The 18870-nt window shown below is 40.3% G+C and overlaps 1 protein-coding gene across 1 annotated transcript in view; it reads right to left on the reverse strand.

Annotated features, from left to right (window-relative positions):
• Positions 1-192: 192 nt before the first annotated feature.
• Positions 193-18870, reverse strand: part of crfa4 (cytokine receptor family, class I receptor 4) — a 43327-nt gene continuing 24649 nt past the window's right edge. The window contains exons 3-9 of the mRNA XM_076302902.1: positions 9567-9708; positions 8852-9024; positions 8017-8195; positions 6929-7082; positions 6514-6604; positions 6129-6198; positions 193-5844 (exon numbers count right to left, since the gene is read on the reverse strand). Coding sequence (XP_076159017.1) covers positions 5071-5844; positions 6129-6198; positions 6514-6604; positions 6929-7082; positions 8017-8195; positions 8852-9024; positions 9567-9708 — 1583 coding nt within the window. The 3' untranslated portion in view covers positions 193-5070. The remainder of the gene's footprint in view (positions 5845-6128; positions 6199-6513; positions 6605-6928; positions 7083-8016; positions 8196-8851; positions 9025-9566; positions 9709-18870) is intronic.

An 18870-nucleotide genomic window follows, 5' to 3' on the forward strand; every position in this document is an offset into this window, starting at 1 on the left:
TCTCTACATAATAGTGCAAACTGGCTTTAAGCAGACTAGAATGAAGTGTGTGAGAAGAGTATAAAAAGTATAACCTACTTAAATAACTTGGGGTCAAATCTCCATTTAAACAATATTTTTTAATTACACACCATGGTAAAAGACTCTTTGTACAAATCAGTGTTCTCTGAGAATTTATTTAATATCCAAGATTGATGATATTGTGTCTGAGTTTAATAAATTGATCCACACACAGTAGGGCCACCATATGGTTTTATTTTATAACATAGTAAAGTGCCATCAGAAGGTGAGAAATAAACAGGAGACCAGACTTCAGTCCCAAACAGCACAAAAATACAGGCTACAAAAATCACGTCATTTTTAAATATACCTGTGTTTACAAGACTAGCTGGTTGTTTCAGTATCTGCATATATTGTTTGATGAGTGCAATGCGTGTGCTTGTGTTGTACCAAACTGTTTTTTTTTTCATCAGTAAGGGCATAAACAGAATTAGTGAACCAAATCTATAAACAACACATTTCTAAGGCACGGAAAACAAAACAGGACATAAGCACATACAGATAACATCACATGGAAACTACAGAGATTACCACATACACATACACAGAGACGGTTTGGAGTGGTCAGTTGTGATAGTAAATTAAGTACTTCACATTATAGAAAGTTATGAGGTTTCAAAATGAACACTACCCAACACACCCATTCTCATGTCTCCACCCCTGCCTGAACTACATCCTTCCATTCACACATCCATGCCATTACAATACCACCTGTTGACAAACTGTTTTAAATCCCTGATTTGCATTGCTGCCCTGAGTACACAGTTAATCATGGTCTTGATTGTCTTACATACACGGTCATTCTGTTAAATCTCTGTCCTGTTCTTGTCCGCTGAACTCTAATTTACAACAAACTGAAGAGATTGACAATAATATAGAAAGTATGTTACTTCCTTGCATTTAGCTATGCAAAAAATTTTCTTTCTTGAGACTTTTCATTGAGAAAGAAATAATATTTAGTCTGATGTCTGAGAATTGACACTCTGAATATATATATATATATCTACTCTGCACAACCACTGCCCTAATTATAAAAAAAAATAGCTGTGTTTTTAATCATCTATACCTGTAATTTACGCTTCCTCTCAGGAGATACTCACACGAGTATGGCATGCTTGTATCAAAACATTCCCATGAAGGCATTGTGTGTAGAGAATTCGCTCTATACACTTGAATACTATTTAGTGTAAAAACTCATATTTAGTTTAGAGTACTAAAATAGTGATGTGGAGAACCTTGTACCCACAAATTATGCAGGTTTGTCATCATGTTGGAGAATGCCCAATAAATTGTAATTATGAAATCAGCTGCCAGTTGTGCAGTGTTATTAAGCAAAAAAAAAAAAAGATCTTTCGATTTTGAGTTCCTCATAAATGATTGCACTTTATGTTTTTGTAATCTCAAATCACTTGCTAAAGCCCATGCCACGTTCCTTCCTGTAGCCAGCATGTAAGTGTTTCATTTGCCAATTACATTCATCAGGTGAGTGGCACTCACTTTTTTCGTAATGCACTTGATCATTAATTTATTCCACTCGGTCAGCTCACGTATATGCAGGACAGTATGATGGTACTCTCGGGTCTTTGGTGTGTGTGTGTGTGTGTGTGTGTGTGTGTGCGAGCGAGAAGGAGAGAGAGAGTGTTTGTGTGTGTGAGTGAGTGAATGTGTGTGTGTGTGTATGTACAATTATGTTGGATGCAGTCAGAAGTCTCTGAATGTAATGTCTCCATGAGGTCGACATGTGTTTTGTGAGGAGGTATCAAAGAAAGTGGAAATAAGCAAAATTTCCATGAGGATACTAGTGACTCAGCGACTCAGCTGAAGCTTCTCTTACTGAGCAGGGAACTTCATGAGAAAGGGGTGACACACAAAATCAGAGAACATCATATATGTCAGATTATACACAATTGTACGATGAGAGTGACATTAAAGACTAAACTCACCCATACCTCCCATCCTTAAACTTAACGCCAAGATGGTAGACAGTGAAAATAAATCATTTACAATTAACACTCCTCCTGAAATGATGTTGTCATTACTGCATGTTTCATTCTGTTCACGGTGTTTTGAAAGTCTCAGTGGCGTGTTTTGGGGTTGGTATGCCACCTGGGAGCATGGAGAATAAAGGGACCATATGGAGCATATTTGCTTTACCCAGCAGGCAGAAACGCCAGTTATTTTCTGAAGAAAGGCCTTCAATGCAAGTTACATGACAGTGAGAGGAATAACTGTGTTATAAATAACGGCGTTACTTTTTTCAGTAACGAGTAATCTAATTACTCCTCCCATCTTAATAACGCTGTTACCGTCACTGCCAAAATATGCGTTGCGTTACAGTTTGAAGCTGTTTTTTTTCATCAGACCAACTAGATCTCTGAGCCAAGAGGCAAAGAAGACTTTTTTTACTGTTCTTCCTTAGTTAGTCCTTAGGTTAGTGGGCAGTGCATGAGACAAGCGCATAAATGCTGACGATTGGCTAAGGTTGAGTAAAATTGCATGGTAAGCCAATCAGAGGTAGAGTTGGGCGGGTGTTCAAAAGAACGCATAGTCAGACACACAACGAACAACACAAGTGAGTCAGTCAATGAGAAACAGGTATGGCGAACCCAAATAATCCAAAAGTAGCCTTCTCTAAATAGAAGTATAGCCATTTCTTTCCCCTCCAAGAAATGAAACAAATGTAATTGTGAAATGGTCAAGTAGGCCTAATTCAAACATCTTTCAACGTTGTATGCTTCCACGAAATTAGTGGCCAAGACCACCAAAGGAGAAGGAGACAGTGCCACAAAACCTAAGCAACTGAAGCTTGATTTTAAGGCCCCACCACACCGAACTGAACAAACTGGTAGCCAGGTATGTAGTGAATACATTGCACTTTTCAGTTAGGCCTACATCGAAAGCACCTCATGTTGTTACACTGTTGTTCTACTTTTTTGGTATAACAAGCACAATTGAATTTTGCCCAGTTGTGGCCTGTTGAGGGGCAATAAATATCAAAAGTTCCAAAACATTTATTGTGTTATTTGTATCGATCCACTATATAAACATAATATCTCATGGCATTTGATTAGAGGCTAGTCTCACTTTGTCCCACAGCAACATTAAAATAGTTTAGATTTGTGTACATTGTTTCTGTTAATAATGTATTGTATTTTAAGTGTCCATTTCATTATAATATTCAGATTTATCATAATTGAATATGCACATGGGCAGCCGTGGCCTACTGGTTAGCGCTTCGGACTTGTTACTGGAGGGTTGCCGGTTCGAAACCCGACCAGTAGGCACGGCTGAAGTGCCCTTGAGCAAGGCACCTAACCCCTCACTGCTCCCCGAGTGGTGCTGTTGTTGCAGGCAGCTCACTGCGCCGGGATTAGTGTGTGCTTCACCTCACTGTGTGTTCACTGTGTGCTGAGTGTGTTTCACTAATTCACGGATTGGGATAAATGCAGAGACCAAATTTCCCTCAAGGGATCAAAAGAGTATATATACTTATATATATACTTACTTATACATGTATTAAGTTCCGTTAAAAAGGGGTGAAGGTGGAGTCACATTTGAGCATTTAAAAATTTACTTGAAAGTAACGCAATAGTTACTTTCTGAAGTAACTTGTTACTTTTATATGTAATTGAGTAACTAACTTAGTTACTTTTTGGAAGAAGTAACTAGTAACTGTAACTAATTCCTTTTTAAAAGTAACTTGACCAACACTGGTTACATGTTTCAACAAAAAAACACTCTCTTAATCTCTGATAAAAAAAAAAAGGGACCCAATCTTTCTCATAAAGGAGAAATCCGGCCGATTTTTACACGGATCTTGATCGCTAGACATCGCAGAGTACTGCCGATAGGAAAAAAACGACCAAAATCGGGTCTAACTGGAATAGCTGCAGCTAATGCCAATGCTAGGTCTGGGGCCAACATCTAAACGTGCCTTTTTGCCTCTTATCAGAACCAAAATGTCAGGGTCCTTACGTGACAAAACAATGTTCTTCTTATTAATTGTGAAGAAACTGTTCAAATTCAAAGTTTGTACTGTCACATCTGCACACTACTCTGCTTACCTTTTCCTGCAACAACTCGAGAATAGAGTTAGCTTTTAGTAACGTGTAAGCTCAGGTATCATTTGGACCATTTCTATGTAGTTACATAGTCGTTAATATGGCCGTATTAATTTGTTTAATTACGTTGTGAAGCCAGCATGAGCTCTAAAACAGACTCTTTTGGGCTTTCCTGGAAGCAACTGGTGGAAACTGAAGTATGCTGAGGTTTCTTCACAATAATAAGTTGAAAACGCATCGTTTTGTCACGTAAGGGCCCTGTTTATGTTGCACAGAACTTTTAATGACATTTTGAATCTGTTAAAAGGCAAAAAAACACATTTAGATGATGCCCCCAGACCTAGCATTGTAGCTCAATGGGAGTACTGGCCATTAGCTGCAGCTACATAAATTCGGTAGCACTGATTTTGGTCGTTTTTCGGCTTGATTTCTCCTTTAATGTTTAAAACACAGGCATAACATACGCCGGATTTCAAAACACAGCTCCTTATTCACCCTACACCCCCTACTTTTCAGTATTGTTCTGTCCAGGGCTAATTGGTTGCAAGTTGTATTTCAAGACTAAATTACTTAAATGTCTGAGCTTGTGAGCGTCAAGTGGTAGTGGCAGTATGAAATCGGGAACTCACTTTGGTCCAAGTTGATTTCATGACCCTGTCTTACCGTCAGATCAAAAGGGTGAATAGGAGAACGCAGAGGATTGAGGCCATAGTCCTCCTCACACCTCTCACTTGGCTAATCTCTTTAAGACATAGTCAGGTCAGGTCTGTGGATCTGAGAACTGTACACATTGCATGTACTGTAGGCCTACACAAGTTCTGTGTATTCACTGTATAAAAGTAAATTTTATGTAGGTGTGACTACACATATATTTTTAGTGTGTATGTGTGAATATATCTATAAAGTATGAACTTTTATTATATTTATAATAAACCAACATACCAACATTTTACTTTGGCTGGGATAATAGGGTTGTAGCCAGCTCTGACTCTAACCCTTGCATTCCGCTAACCTCTCCCTGGCTCAGACAGGCACTTCCATTAGAAAGCTCCTCCTTCTTTTTAGCCATGTATTCCACCAGTTTGCCGTTCTTCTGTGAGTCCTGCTCCCCTTGTTGCATGTTGGCCTGATCTCGGGACATTCCCGGAATACAGGGCACCAGCTGAACTGCACCAGTGGAGCTAACAACACTGACACAGGTGTAGAAGTCGTGCAGGGCTGGCAAATGTGAGAGAGGCATAGCACCGTGGGGAGAGTTAACGATCAAGCTGTAGCCCATATTAGGAGGAAAGGTGACCTGCGGAGGAGGATGAGAGGGTCCGAACTGCGGAGGATTGGAGGGGCCGAACTGCGGAGGATTGGAGGGGCCGAACTGCGGAGGTTGAGAGGGGGCGAAACCTGCGACCCATGGGGCAACAGTGGTTGGCGGAGGGAACGTTGTTGTGTGTGTGTCTGTGACGTAGGGCTCAGAGTCGGCGGTGGCACCAAGACAGTTGCGTGATGCCACGCTGGTCTGCACCGTCTGCCCTGGCTGCTGCTGGCTCTGGGGAAAGGCAGGCTGCTCTACAGGTTGCTCTGCACTTGGGACCACTGTGTCGCCGCTGCAGGCATGAGGCGAGCTCTCATCTGTGTAGACCTGGTACCAGGTCTCCTCGCGGTACTGCGGGGATTTGTAGCCATGGAATGAGGAAAAGTGTCGATTTATCTCCTCCATTTTCCCCTTCTAAAGAAACAGAGATAGATAGACAAATGAAATTATATTCGGAAAAGTTTGTTTTAATACTTCATTTAAATCACTAAGGGATGTATTATCTAGTCATCACAGTTTTGGGGAGGCAATGGGCTACCATCAACCACTAAACAACAATTCCTGATCTTGAAACAAAACACTCTAATCAAAACACTATATTTTAGTGTATGTAGCGGGTATGGTTGCTTTAATGATCAGGTGCTTTGCGTGAGAACTAGTAACATTTTTGGGTGAAGGGTCTGGGAAGGAATATGTACCTTCAGAAGTACAGGGTCCAGGCCTCTTATGTGTGGTTTTGGAATAGGTGGAAGGAGAAGGGCTTTAATCCTGTAAATATAGAAAACATAGTCAATCACAAACACACACAGACACGCATACACACACACACAAACACAAACACACACAGACATGCACACACACACGCCCACGCCCACACCCACACCCACACCCACACCCACACCCACACCCACACGGCCACCCACACACACGTGCACACACCCACACGCCCACACACACACACACGCATTCATTCATTCACTAAAGACCCTACTTTAATACAGAACAGTTACAGATATACACACATATGATCTATGTGTGTATATCTAAAGGTAATATCAGCATTTAAAGGTGTCTGATTCTCACCTTTTGCTCTGTGGCATGACTCCAAAGCCAATGATGAGGAACGTTATGACCCCTCCTCCAGTGATTAAAATCAGTGCAAGCAGGCGATCTGCTGCACCACGCGCAGGGACAGTCAAAAGAAACAAGAAGGACAAGAAGTACAGTTGTGTCATTACTAGAGTGTTCATCTTTGTTTCAAAAGTCTCTTTACAGTAGGCTACCAGCAATACAGAAACACACACACACACACACAGTTAAAGTGTGCATATGCATTTTTTTTCAACTTTATTTGACACTATTTTTAACTTCAGAGTCTGCCAAATACCATAAACATGAACATACACACAAACATAAACATAAACAAACATAACTATAAACATAAACAAACATAAACATAAACAAACACAAACATAACCATAAACACTGCTTTAAATACCTCCTGCATGCCTGGATGGAACGGTGATGATGAGTGGGGAACTCCACTGACTCCAGATCTTGTTGTTTTTGGATCGGCAGCGGACCATCACCTCATAGCTGCCTGCTGGGAGATCCAGTAGTTCTAGTTGCGGCTCACGCAGCAAACCTTTGACCTGCAGAGGGTCACACACACACACACACACACACATCACACCAATGTATTACAACACATGACAACATCACACAGACACAACAGAAGTTCACATTTAGGTTCAGATTTTAGAAGAGACTGCAGACTCTCTCCCTCACCATACACTGGTAGAGTTAGTATTATACCACAACAAAAAGTGTGCACATCAGTCCCTCACACAGCAAACCTTTGGCCTGAGGGACACATACACACCACACCCCACACCACACCAATGTATATCACAACACATGGCAACATCACACAGATAAACAGCAGTTCACAGACATTTAGTTTCCTATTAACCTATTAATCCTATTATCTGAAGGACTTTTTTTTTTTTATTTACGTTTATTTGACAGGGACAATGCTCAATATATATAGTAATTGGGCCAGATTATAACCACAAGGCTAATTTACATCTGTTGTCCCTGTACGTTGGACTAGTACTTTTTAAGTCACGTGAGTGGAAACACACAAACAGAGGGGCTGACAGGGGGCGGGAGAGTGTTATGTCACGTAGTGTTTCATCGTCATTTATTGAGTTAGTGTTCGATGATGTATTGAGTTGCTCTGTTGTGCTGAGAGCATTATGTTATGTCTGACTGTTTGATTACTTGGAACTGTCAGCTGTTTTCGGAAACGCTGTGTAAATGACACAAGAAATTGACGCTACCACATGTGTCGGTGTGAACCTTATATAACAGCGACGGTAAGGGTAACAAGGCTAACATCGAGTTGTCTGATGACAGTCCATCTGCATGCTCTTTCCATACTCAATTCTGAATCTGTCTTTTAGTTATTCTACCTTCTGTGTACTTCAGTCCTTATATAAAGCACACGGAATGACCCCTGTGTTTGAAATGTGCTATATAAATAATTTTTGACTTGACACGCAAAAAGTTCCACTTTCATCCTACCTTCCAGTTGTCTGGGTCTGCTGTTGGTCTGAACCGCAGCTCGTAGACCAGCGTTATCCAGCCGATGTGCACATGTGATGGGATTGGGTAGGACCAGGACACATAAGCGGTGCGGCCTGCTTCTCCCACACTTTCGTTCATCAAAGTATACGTCAAGTTGAAAGGTGGGTCTATTTCCACTAGAAGAAAGATGAAAAAAAAAAATGAATGAGTATGATGAAGTCATGTCGAGGAAGTATTCCATTGTCAATTGCATTCATGCGAAAACAGAGAGAAAGAAAAAATATGAAATCATCTGGCTTGCTATCTAATCGGTGCATTCAATTGTTTCAATGTAGTGTGACACTATCAAAACAAACACTTATTTAGAATTGATACAGACACATAGACTACGGTATCATATGTAGGCTAGGTAAGAGTCAAACTGATTATTTACTTTATTCTACAGACTAAACCACTCCTGTGAAAACCCTTGTGACACAATATCAACCTGTAATCAACCTGTAAGCATCCCTGTAAAATGATGCTTTTTGTAAAACAACATCAGGATCATATAGGCCTTTCAGCTGCAGAAACAAACATGTGCATTCCTAAGGCATTTCCAATGACACAGAAAAATGGAGCTAATGGTATCTTGTTGATAGAAAACAAACAAACAAACAAACAAAACATTTAAAAGTTTTAAAAAGGCTTAAAATCAACATTTTGTAGAGCTTTACGCTAAAGTCTGATTCATTTCAAAGTATCTGCATTGGTTTTGAACATTTCACCTGCTGTAGGAAGCAGATTAAAAGGCTCTATAACAACAACACCAGGATAAGATAGCACAGCTTACCAATGTCAGCCACATCCAAGCAGTGTTTGTTTGAGGTGAACGTCCCTCTGCTGGTCATTGCAGACACATTCATACAATACATCTCCCAGACGCGTGTGTGTGCCTTGTCGAAGTAGCAGCTATTGGGCCCACCGGTTACATAATCTGGACACTCCTGTGGTTTATGGTTGCTCCTAGACATACATGCAGGTGAAGGCAACAAGAATAAGAGACCACAGAGTTAAAGTTTTGATCCTGGCATCTGAAAGAGATGGCTACTACAACTGAGATCAAATGTGACCAGTTTGATGTAGTGAGCTTGCCCACACAGTTAACATGCTATACGGTACTTCCTTTTATTTATTTATATTTATATATTTAAATTTATATTACAATCTTACTCAAAACTACGGCAATTAACATAATTTTTAAAAAAACGTATAGGTTAGACCCATGGTTTCCTTTAAGTAGCCTACTGACTGGGTTAGGTTGTGTAGGCTTGCAAGTTGCAATACAGGCTGCGAGGCAGTGAATCAATCTACTGTATCCAAGGTGATGTTAAAGTGCTTCAACTGTAAGAGAACAACCCACATTCAAACTATGAATGTGGTGTGTGGTGTGTTTCAGATCTCTAAAATAGTTCCGAAATGAATCAAGACATTCTACTTGTTAAGGCATAGAGTAAATGTTTTCAATGTGGTGTAAAAAGAATAGAAAATTACAGTCATCAACTTACTCTGTAGTATACATAAATGTGTAGTTGACCTTCTCATTGCTATTGGAGGTATTTTCGAGTGGATGCCACCAACATGTGAAGGTCTCCATGTTAGATGACCGGCAGTAGTATATCTGAGGTTTGCTGGGTGTCGAAACAGCATCTAGGGATGAAATAAACGATCATGTAATTAATTGGATCATTAATTAGCAGGGTAATTCCATGCAAAGGTCATCCTTACCATGGAAAAAAAAGTTGTGCATACGCAAATAGAACTGTTGTTAAAATCTTCATTTAGGTCTATATTTTATTGTTTGTAACTGATCTGATTGAATTTGATGGAGAATGACACTCTTTTCACATCATAAATATGGTGTGCAACCATACCAGAAACAACATTTTTCACATGGTAATATTATACATATTTAAAAAGTGGATAAATGGACCCAAGGTTCAAACAAATTGTGTCATTTGACAAATTCCACATTGACAAGGGAATGGTAGAGCAATGTCTATGCTCAGCTTGCCTTTAAGAGCACAACTCCTTACATTTGTAAGGCTTTTGTTTTTAAGTCAGCAAGTTCCATGGCCATGTCACATCCATAACGTTTTATAGGAAGAGTTTATGCTACACATACAGTGTTGATGCGACAATGTCCATAGTGTCTGTGCAAAGCTGATTTATATCAATGTAAAGTGTGATGACCAAATTGTGCCCCTTTCTTACTTAAAACCTTTAATGGTGCGTAATGGATGTGACGTTATGGATGTTACATAATGTGAATTTACAAGACTGGGGACTTTATTATACCTCAAAGCCGATAAAACGTCTGTTCTGGTGGCATGTCAGTTTCAATGCATTTCACCTTAGTGTTTACAGTTGACATTTCAAAGATTATTAGGTTGATCAAAACCACAGGGAGGCCTCGCCTAAGCATTAGCAAAACAAACATAATATTAAAATACCTCCAGTGATTAGCCTAGCCATAGCCTATTTTCAAGTGGCCTAATAAAAATGTGAAAATCTGAGCGATTATCTTCCTGTAACTGTCATACTGTTGTTGTACAGTAACTGGATTATCGTGTTAGCTGGTGAAGATGGCTGACTTTGCAGCTGGAGTTAACATAGCAACCTCCTTCTGTTGCAGATCTGTTCAGCCTGCCATTCACGTCTGCTTAACACAGTTTCATTTTAAATGACGCGATATGCCAGCATTTGACGTGTCAGGTCCTCTGTAACTAATACCCACAGAGTAACATGAGTAACGGCAGCAATAAACTAGATGTACCGCATAGCGGTACAACATATGACCGCCTCTCAGTCCTGCATATTCTCTTCGCAAAAATAAATCACGCTTGTCAATTTGTCTCCATCTCCTACAACTCATGTGCATGTAAATGAGTGTGTGTATATGTGAGTTTGCTTTTGTTTATAAGAGTGTGTCTGTGTGTCTGTGTGTGTGCATGTGCGTATGCGTGCCTGTGTTTTTGTGTTTATGTGTGTGTGTGTGTGTGCATGTGTTTGCATCCGCACATGCGTATGCGTGCCTGTGTGTGTGTATTTATGTGTCTGCATTCATGTGGGTGGGTGTGTGTGTGTGTGTGCTTGCCTGTCTGTATGTGTTTATGTGTATGTGTGCTTGCCTGTCTGTATGTGTGTGACTGTGCGTGCGTGCGTGCGTGTGTGTGTGTGTGTGTGTGCATGTGCGTGTGTGTGCATGTGTGCGTGCATGTACTTTATGTGTGCAAATCACAAATGAGTGGGTATGGGTTAGGTTGATGCGGGCTCTTGAGACTAACATACCATAAATATTTTGTCATCTTGGGTGCCACGGTTCAGGTAGGGCTAGTTATTTAGGGGAGTGGCCACCAAGTATCATGTTCCCTGGTGTTTCAGTAACCCGGGAATCACTGACCAAAATTGATGACTGTAAAAGAAAACAATGAATTCCTTTTTTATATTTTAAATGACTTGTTGTCCTGATTCTTCCTGTGGATCTTAGTGGGCACTGAGGAAGCAATACTTTCATTGCTAGTTTTTCATGATTACTATTTAAATTGTTTCATATCAAAATTCACTACTTAATTATGGGACTTAGGACTGGTTCAGACACGTCACATCCATAACGTGAAACCGTCACATCCATAACACCAGTTTTTCCTACTGTACATAATGCATTCCGAAAATGACGCATAGTTTCAAAAACACACTTTTTGTGTTCATTCAAGTCTCCTTCATGCTACATACTGTATATCATAGTTTCGTAGAAAACCTGTAATCTCTCACAAAAGTGTGTCCATTTCATGTCACATCCATAACGCTGATAAAATGCCTTGTATTCTTAGGATGAAATTGATTATATGCAATTTGAGGATTTCTCAGTATTCAGGACAGAGGTTGCATTAAAATGTATGCAAATGAATTCACTAATACTAATTTTGCCCCCACTTTAAGGCATTTTGTTTACCAATATGAGTCCAATTGTCACATCCATAACACTAGAACTGCCCAGCAGCATTCATGAGAACCTCAGCCAGCCAGTCATTCAATCAAACAATTAATACAACAAAATTAATTAGTTTGTCTCGAGCCTCAGTTGTCATGACAACTTAGGGCCAATTTCTTTTAATGACATTTTGAGTCGGTTAAGAGGCAAAAAAGGCACGTTAAGACGATGCCCCCAGACCTAGCATTGTAGCTCACTGTGAGCACTGGCCATAAGCTGCAGCTACTCCAGTTCCGTTGCACCAATTTTGGTCGTTATTTTTCCTATCGACAGTACTCGGCAACGTCTAGCGTTCAAGATCCATGTAAAAATAGGCAGGATTTGGCTGCCTGAGGACTTCCCAGTCACAAGGTCAACCATGCGTCATTTTAGTGTTTATTTGCACCTGTGTACAGATATATATGGGTATTTTAAGAGGCTACTCACACCCATTACTGCTCATGCACAAACACAAGGTGTTTAAATGCATTTTCACATATTTTAAATATTTATATAAATATTGTGATTGGGTATGAGTTGTGAACACCTTAGCCCAATTCCCATAACCCAATTAAGGTCATATTCAATGACTAAGAACCTAAATAACACCTTAATAAGATCTGCCACTACTTCATACTTAACACACATTAAGCTTTCATTATTTCTCAGCAATCAGGCAACAGGCAGTCCCATGACCAGTAGTCCACAAAGCACAGGAAATTCATTTGTGCCAAACTGTGCCTTGTGAGATGGATTATAACTCTTTCCACACACACACACACACACACACACTAGAGAAAGACGCATCCAGAACAACCCTTTAACCTAGATTTCCTTCACATATTCTCAATGAAATAGACTATTGTATAATTGTTACAGTACTGTAAAAAAAACAATCTAATTAATGTTTTTGTGATGAATCAAAATAATGTGACGGAATCATGAGCCATTAACCACCAAATAGGGCTCTGGATACTTACACTAACTAACTAACTAACTAACTAACTCCTACTGCTATACTATCGTCCACAGGAAGCTTGCAAGTACCCAGTATGGGATAATATTTGGAGAGTAAGCTCTACATTGGAATGTGTGTTTACCTTTTTCTTTAGTTTTTTTTAGACGTCACACTAGACATATATTTTGTTGTTGCTGTACAATCCCAAATCAGAAAAAAGTTGCGACATTGTGTAAAATGCAAATAAAAACAGAATATGATCATTTGCAAATCTCGTAAACCCATCTTCAGCTGCAAAAAGGACATAGACAACATATCAAATGTTTAAAATGTAAAATTTGACTATATTTCCTGAAAAATATATGTTCATCTTGAATGTGATGATTGCAACACGTTTTACAAAGTTTGGACAGGAGCATGTTTTCCACTGTGCTGCTTCACCTCTTTATTTACCAACATTCTGTAACTGTTAAGGAACTGAGGAACCCACTTGCTAGAGTTTTGAGAATAACATGTTGTCCTATTCCTGTCCAATATAGGTTTTCAGCTGCTCAACAGTCTGGGATCTTCTTAATCATGTTTTCCATTCCATGATTCAAGTCCTTTTTTGCAAACACTGCTATCCCATTTGTTTTCTTGTTGGTGCGTGATCCAGGACATTTACAGAAAATCAAAGATTGGTCACACTCCAAAAAAATATTTTTTTCTCGCTGATTTATTTTACTAGCAACAGGGGTAATTCCCTTCCATGATGCACCCAATTAGACAGGTCTGAACTGCATTCAATTTTATCACCTGGACTGTTCTTCTATGGAGCCATACTGTTTAATTATGTGTAGAATTAATTTTGGCATTGTTTTCCTGAAATATTCAAGGTCTTCCCTGAAAGGGACATTGTCTACTCTAGATGGTAGTATATGTTGCTCTAAACCTGTGTACATCATTCAGAATTGATTGTGCCTTGCCAGACGTGCAAGATGGCAATGCCCTAGGCACTAATGCACCTCCACACTGTCATACATTCTGGATTTTGAACTGAGCACTATAACACGTTGTATAAGTTGGCTTGTTGGGTTGTCCCTCTTCTTTTTAGCCCAAAGGATTTCCAAAAATAATTACAAATTTTGATTGGTCTAACCACAGGAACGTTTTCCACTTTACCTCAGTCCATCTTAAATTAGCTCAGGCCCAGATAAGATGGTGGCATTTCTGTATCATGTCTAAATACAATTTCTTATTTTGCATGGGAAAGTTTACACTAGCATTTGTGAATTGAGTATCAAACTGTGCTTATAGACAGTGGTTATGAGAAGTTTCCCTGAGCCCAGACATTTCTTTACAGAAACAGATCTGGGTTTCATCTTCTGAGGTCAAAAAGACCACAGCCACCCAATATTGTTTTTCAGCTCTGTCTCATGTTTGCAAAGATTTGATTTAATTTTCTGAATATTTTAATGATAGTATCTACTGTAGATGTTTAAATCATCAAAGCCTTTGCAATTTCATGTTAAGAAGCATCATTATTATATTGCAGGGCCATGCAGAGACGGTTGGATGGCCAGATGCTCAAATTAAAAAAAGGACTTCAGAAACAAAATGTGTTTGTGGACTTCTGCATTTAATCATTCCACAGAATCTGATCAACAAACTGGACACTCTTGGCTTCAGCACCCAGTATAATTAGCTTGTTGACTTCCACATAGACAGACCCCTGTCTGTGTGGGTTGGAAATAACATTTAGGCGCCATCTCTCTGAGCACAGGCCCCCCCCCAGGGCTGCATGTTGAGCCCACATGACACATGAATGCCATGCCAAATCAAGGACTCCCATCATAAACGACACGACGACACAACAGTGGAGGGGCCTCATTCAAGACAGAGAGGAACTGGCCTATACAGGGAGCAGGCAACGCAGTTGGTAGACTGGTGCAAAGCTAACAACCTGGCCCTGAACATCGAGAAGACAAAAGGAACTCATCATCAACGTCACAAGGAACTGGTCCAGTCACATACCACTCATCATCAACAACACCAAGTAGAGGTGGTAAACACAACAGCACCAAGGTAGAGGTGGTAAACAGCACCAAGGTAGAGGTAGTAAACACAACAGCACCAAGGTAGAGGTGGTAAACAGCACCAAGGTAGAGGTGGTAAACACAACAGCACCAAGGTAGAGGTGGTAAACAGCACCAAGGTAGAGGTGGTAAACACAACAGCACCAAGGTAGAGGTGGTAAACAGCACCAAGGTAGAGGTGGTAAACAGCACCAAGGTAGAGGTGGTAAACACAACAGCACCAAGGTAGAGGTGGTAAACAGCACCAAGGTAGAGGCGGTAAACAGCACCAAGTTCCTTGGGTGCAGATAACAGACAACCTGACCTGGTCCCTCCACATCACAGCCCTTGTTAAGAGAGCTAAGCAGCGTCTGCACTTTCTGCGTCGGATGAGGAGAACACACCTAGCCCCGCCCATCTTACCTCCACCCATCCTCACCACTTCCTATAGAAGCACAACTGAGAGTGTGCTGGCCAGATCGGGAGGCGGTGGTACTGAGGGTGAGGTGAGGTGAGGACAGCAGAAAGGGTCATTGGGACTGCACTCTCCTCCAACATTGCGCGCACACACTGCCTGACCAGGGCTAAGTGTCCGTGACCGCACACACACACACTACACACACACACACACTCACCATGATGAACAGTCCTCCCTGCTGGCCTCAGGGAAGAGGTTTTGCAGCACCCAAAGCCAAACCACCAGATTCTGCAACAGCTTCTTTCCCCATGCAGTCAGACTTATGAACTCCCAATAACCTCCCCTCATTCCCTAGCCTACATCTGCAGCCTATGACCCTGCAATTTATAAATGCAACATTCCCTATGCTGATGGAGAAGCAGAGCATTCCTAATTACAGATGGAGCAGGGTCCAGTCTCAATATCCAAAACCAATTTGGGAAAAGGCTCTTGAGGTGCATCTAAAAAAATGGAAATTGTGGAAAAGTGTGTTGGTTCAAGTTATAAACGAAACGGGGGGCCCAAAATTTCCTGGCGATGTCCCTGGTCTGTTTTGCTAAATCAACCACTCAGTTTTCAGTGTAAGTGTGCTTATATCTCTTTTCTCCCAAACTTAATTAATCAGTTCAGTCAGTGTATCTAGGAACAGGAGCGTAATGGCAGCGTCAGTGCCCCTCAAAAAGGAAGATTTAAGACCCATTTCACATCAGACTACACAAAAGTGTAACCAATTGTCTCAAAAGATAAAACATAATGATAATCTTGCACACTGCACTGTTTGTAACAGCGACTTTAGCATTGCTCACGGCGGGTTAAATGATTGCAAAATACTTGTTGAGGTGAGTTTAACAAGTGTAATTTTATTTGCATATTACTCAGGCCTATACAAGATGGCTAGTTGCCAAGGCTACATGAAAAACAAATCTACAAAAAATCTACATATTTTACTATAACAATTTCTATCAATAGGCCTTCCTTATTTGGTGTACTTAGACATTATTGAACAAACATCTGAATTTCAGTATCTAAGTAGGTTAGGTTGGGATGTCTGTGTCTGCTCTACATTGCTGTTAAAATGCACTTCCAGTATAGTGAGTATTGGAAAAACCAGTTATCATTTTTATGTTGTGGCAGCTGCTGAAAGTAACTAATAAAGTAACTTGTAATCTAACTTAGTTACTTTTAAAATCAAGTAATCAGTAAAGTAACTAAGTTACTTTTTAAAGGAGTAATCAGTAATCAGATTACTTTTTCAAGGTAACTGTGGCAACACTGCTTAACATTATGTTTTCAATTAATTCACATTAGTTAAAAACTATTTATGAGCCTGGTAGCCTGCAACCAAGATTGTTTTCGAAGATAAATTAGGCTATAAACGGTTTATTTTTCATCTCATCAGCTGAATGGTAGGGTAATAGCCTAAACGTTCCTAATTACAGTGAACTTACCCTGCTCCAACGTTGTGGTAAATTAGACATTTGCCTGATATTCGAAACATAGCTAGACCTTTCTTGAATAGGAAGTACATTTTACCTCGGTTCTTTCAACACATCAGTGGTGCATTTCCCAAAACCATAGTTGCTAATCTGTTAGCAACTTAGTTGGTTGGCAATGGGAAATTGCATTGCAAACAACATAGATGCTAACTTACTAACTATGGTTACTTTTGGGAAACACGCCCCTGATCCGTGGCCAATATGTGTCATGCAAGTAAAAGTTTACATCGGTGTGAGATAAACTGATTGTCCTCCCTGCCAAGTATTTTAACATAAATTATTATTTCAGAGATTATTATTAAATGTTCAAGGCTAACTGTAGCCGACTAATTGTTAAATTGGTAAAAGGAGCCAGGTCCTTGATTCTGATTTGGGGTTGTAATAACAGGGTTATCAGAAGAGTTTTACAAAAGTTGAGGAAGGCAAAATACATTTCTGTAGAAACACAACTGTCTACTAATACAGCAAATAGCAGAGCTATGTAAAAATACCAGGGCACAAATATATGCACACAATGGTGTAGGGCTCTTTCCTAGACTACAGCCTACATTCAACACAGGAACAATTTGCACTGTCACGTTTCGCCTTCTTTCCTTTGAAGTCAATGACATCAGACTTGCTCACAAATTGTTTAACATTTTTACAATTTCATATTTTAGAAAAAACATCTCAACAACCATTTAGAAAAACAACCATTTAGAAAAACAAAGTACTGTAGTCTGGGAACAGAAATATTTTCCCATAACCTCACAAACCTCACTTATGGTTATGGTTATGTGTAACATAATAATAATAGTTATATCAACAATACCAATTATAATAACAATATGAAATATCAACACTGAAAATAATGAGTTTTCATATTAACAAAAAACATAAGCCAAATTTGACCCGCACTTTTTGGCCTGCGCTCTGGTCAAAATGTCCTTCTGTCTAAACGTTCTATTACTGTAAAGGGGAACTATGCAGTTTGTTAGCTCACTTTACCTTAACTTTACAGCTCCGGAGTCATTGGAATGGTTATTTGAGCTTTTCTGGGGCGAATGGTGGCCGTCTCACTTGCCCCTAGCGTGTGTGAGCAGAAAAACCACCCTTGCAACTTTGGGCCAGCAGGCCGGCGGGCCGACGAACTCAGAGACAGAAAGTCTCGCAGCCTGGCGATGTAACGAATTGCTTTACCCCACTACACACATACACGCCAGGCACCGGCTAGAACAAGGTAGCGATGGAGTTTCTCAGACGATCGTCATGGCAAAAAAAGAAGCAGAAAGCGAGTAAACGGTTGTCGGAGGAACAGGGAAAGAGGAAACGGCAGACTGACCGATTGAGGAGTGTCGTAAAATATATACTCTGAAGCTGTACAAGGGGGAGCTCTGCAGAGAAACCTGCGAGCAAAAAGTGAGGAAACAGCCAAAAACTGCTAGCCTGACGAGCCAGATCCACATTAAAACGTAGGGTCTGGGCACTCACCGTTCGCAGTTCTCAGTCCGAGGGGCGGGATAATCAGTTGTCTTTCAAATTCCCTCTGCACGCAATAGGACAGCGGCAGCGCTATGAGTCCCATGCGTTTCCCACCAGCGGAGCTAGTTGGCTAGTTCAAACATTTGCCAACTTAATAAAAGCTTAACTCGTGTCACACTGTTCGCCAACAGCAACATCCATCTTATTTGTTTTCAAGTAGCAGGGAAAAAATGTTATTTGCTGCCGCTAGGGGCGCGTCTAGATTTCTAGGCTAAAAAACTACCAAAACTGCATAATTTCTCTTTAACTCAAAGACTGGTTGCAGTTCACAATCTGGCCACAGTTTAACCTTGTTTTAGATGGGGCAATAGGGGGAGCAATTGAGCTTCTGTCAGCGCAGATCCATAGTCATG

Source organism: Alosa pseudoharengus, unplaced genomic scaffold (assembly GCF_046254945.1).
Source record: "Alosa pseudoharengus isolate Yale_2024_CS ecotype anadromous, Long Island Sound unplaced genomic scaffold, YU_APseudo_1.1 YU_APseudo_1.1_scf_24, whole genome shotgun sequence".
In the NCBI taxonomy this organism is placed as follows: domain Eukaryota; kingdom Metazoa; phylum Chordata; class Actinopteri; order Clupeiformes; family Clupeidae; genus Alosa; species Alosa pseudoharengus.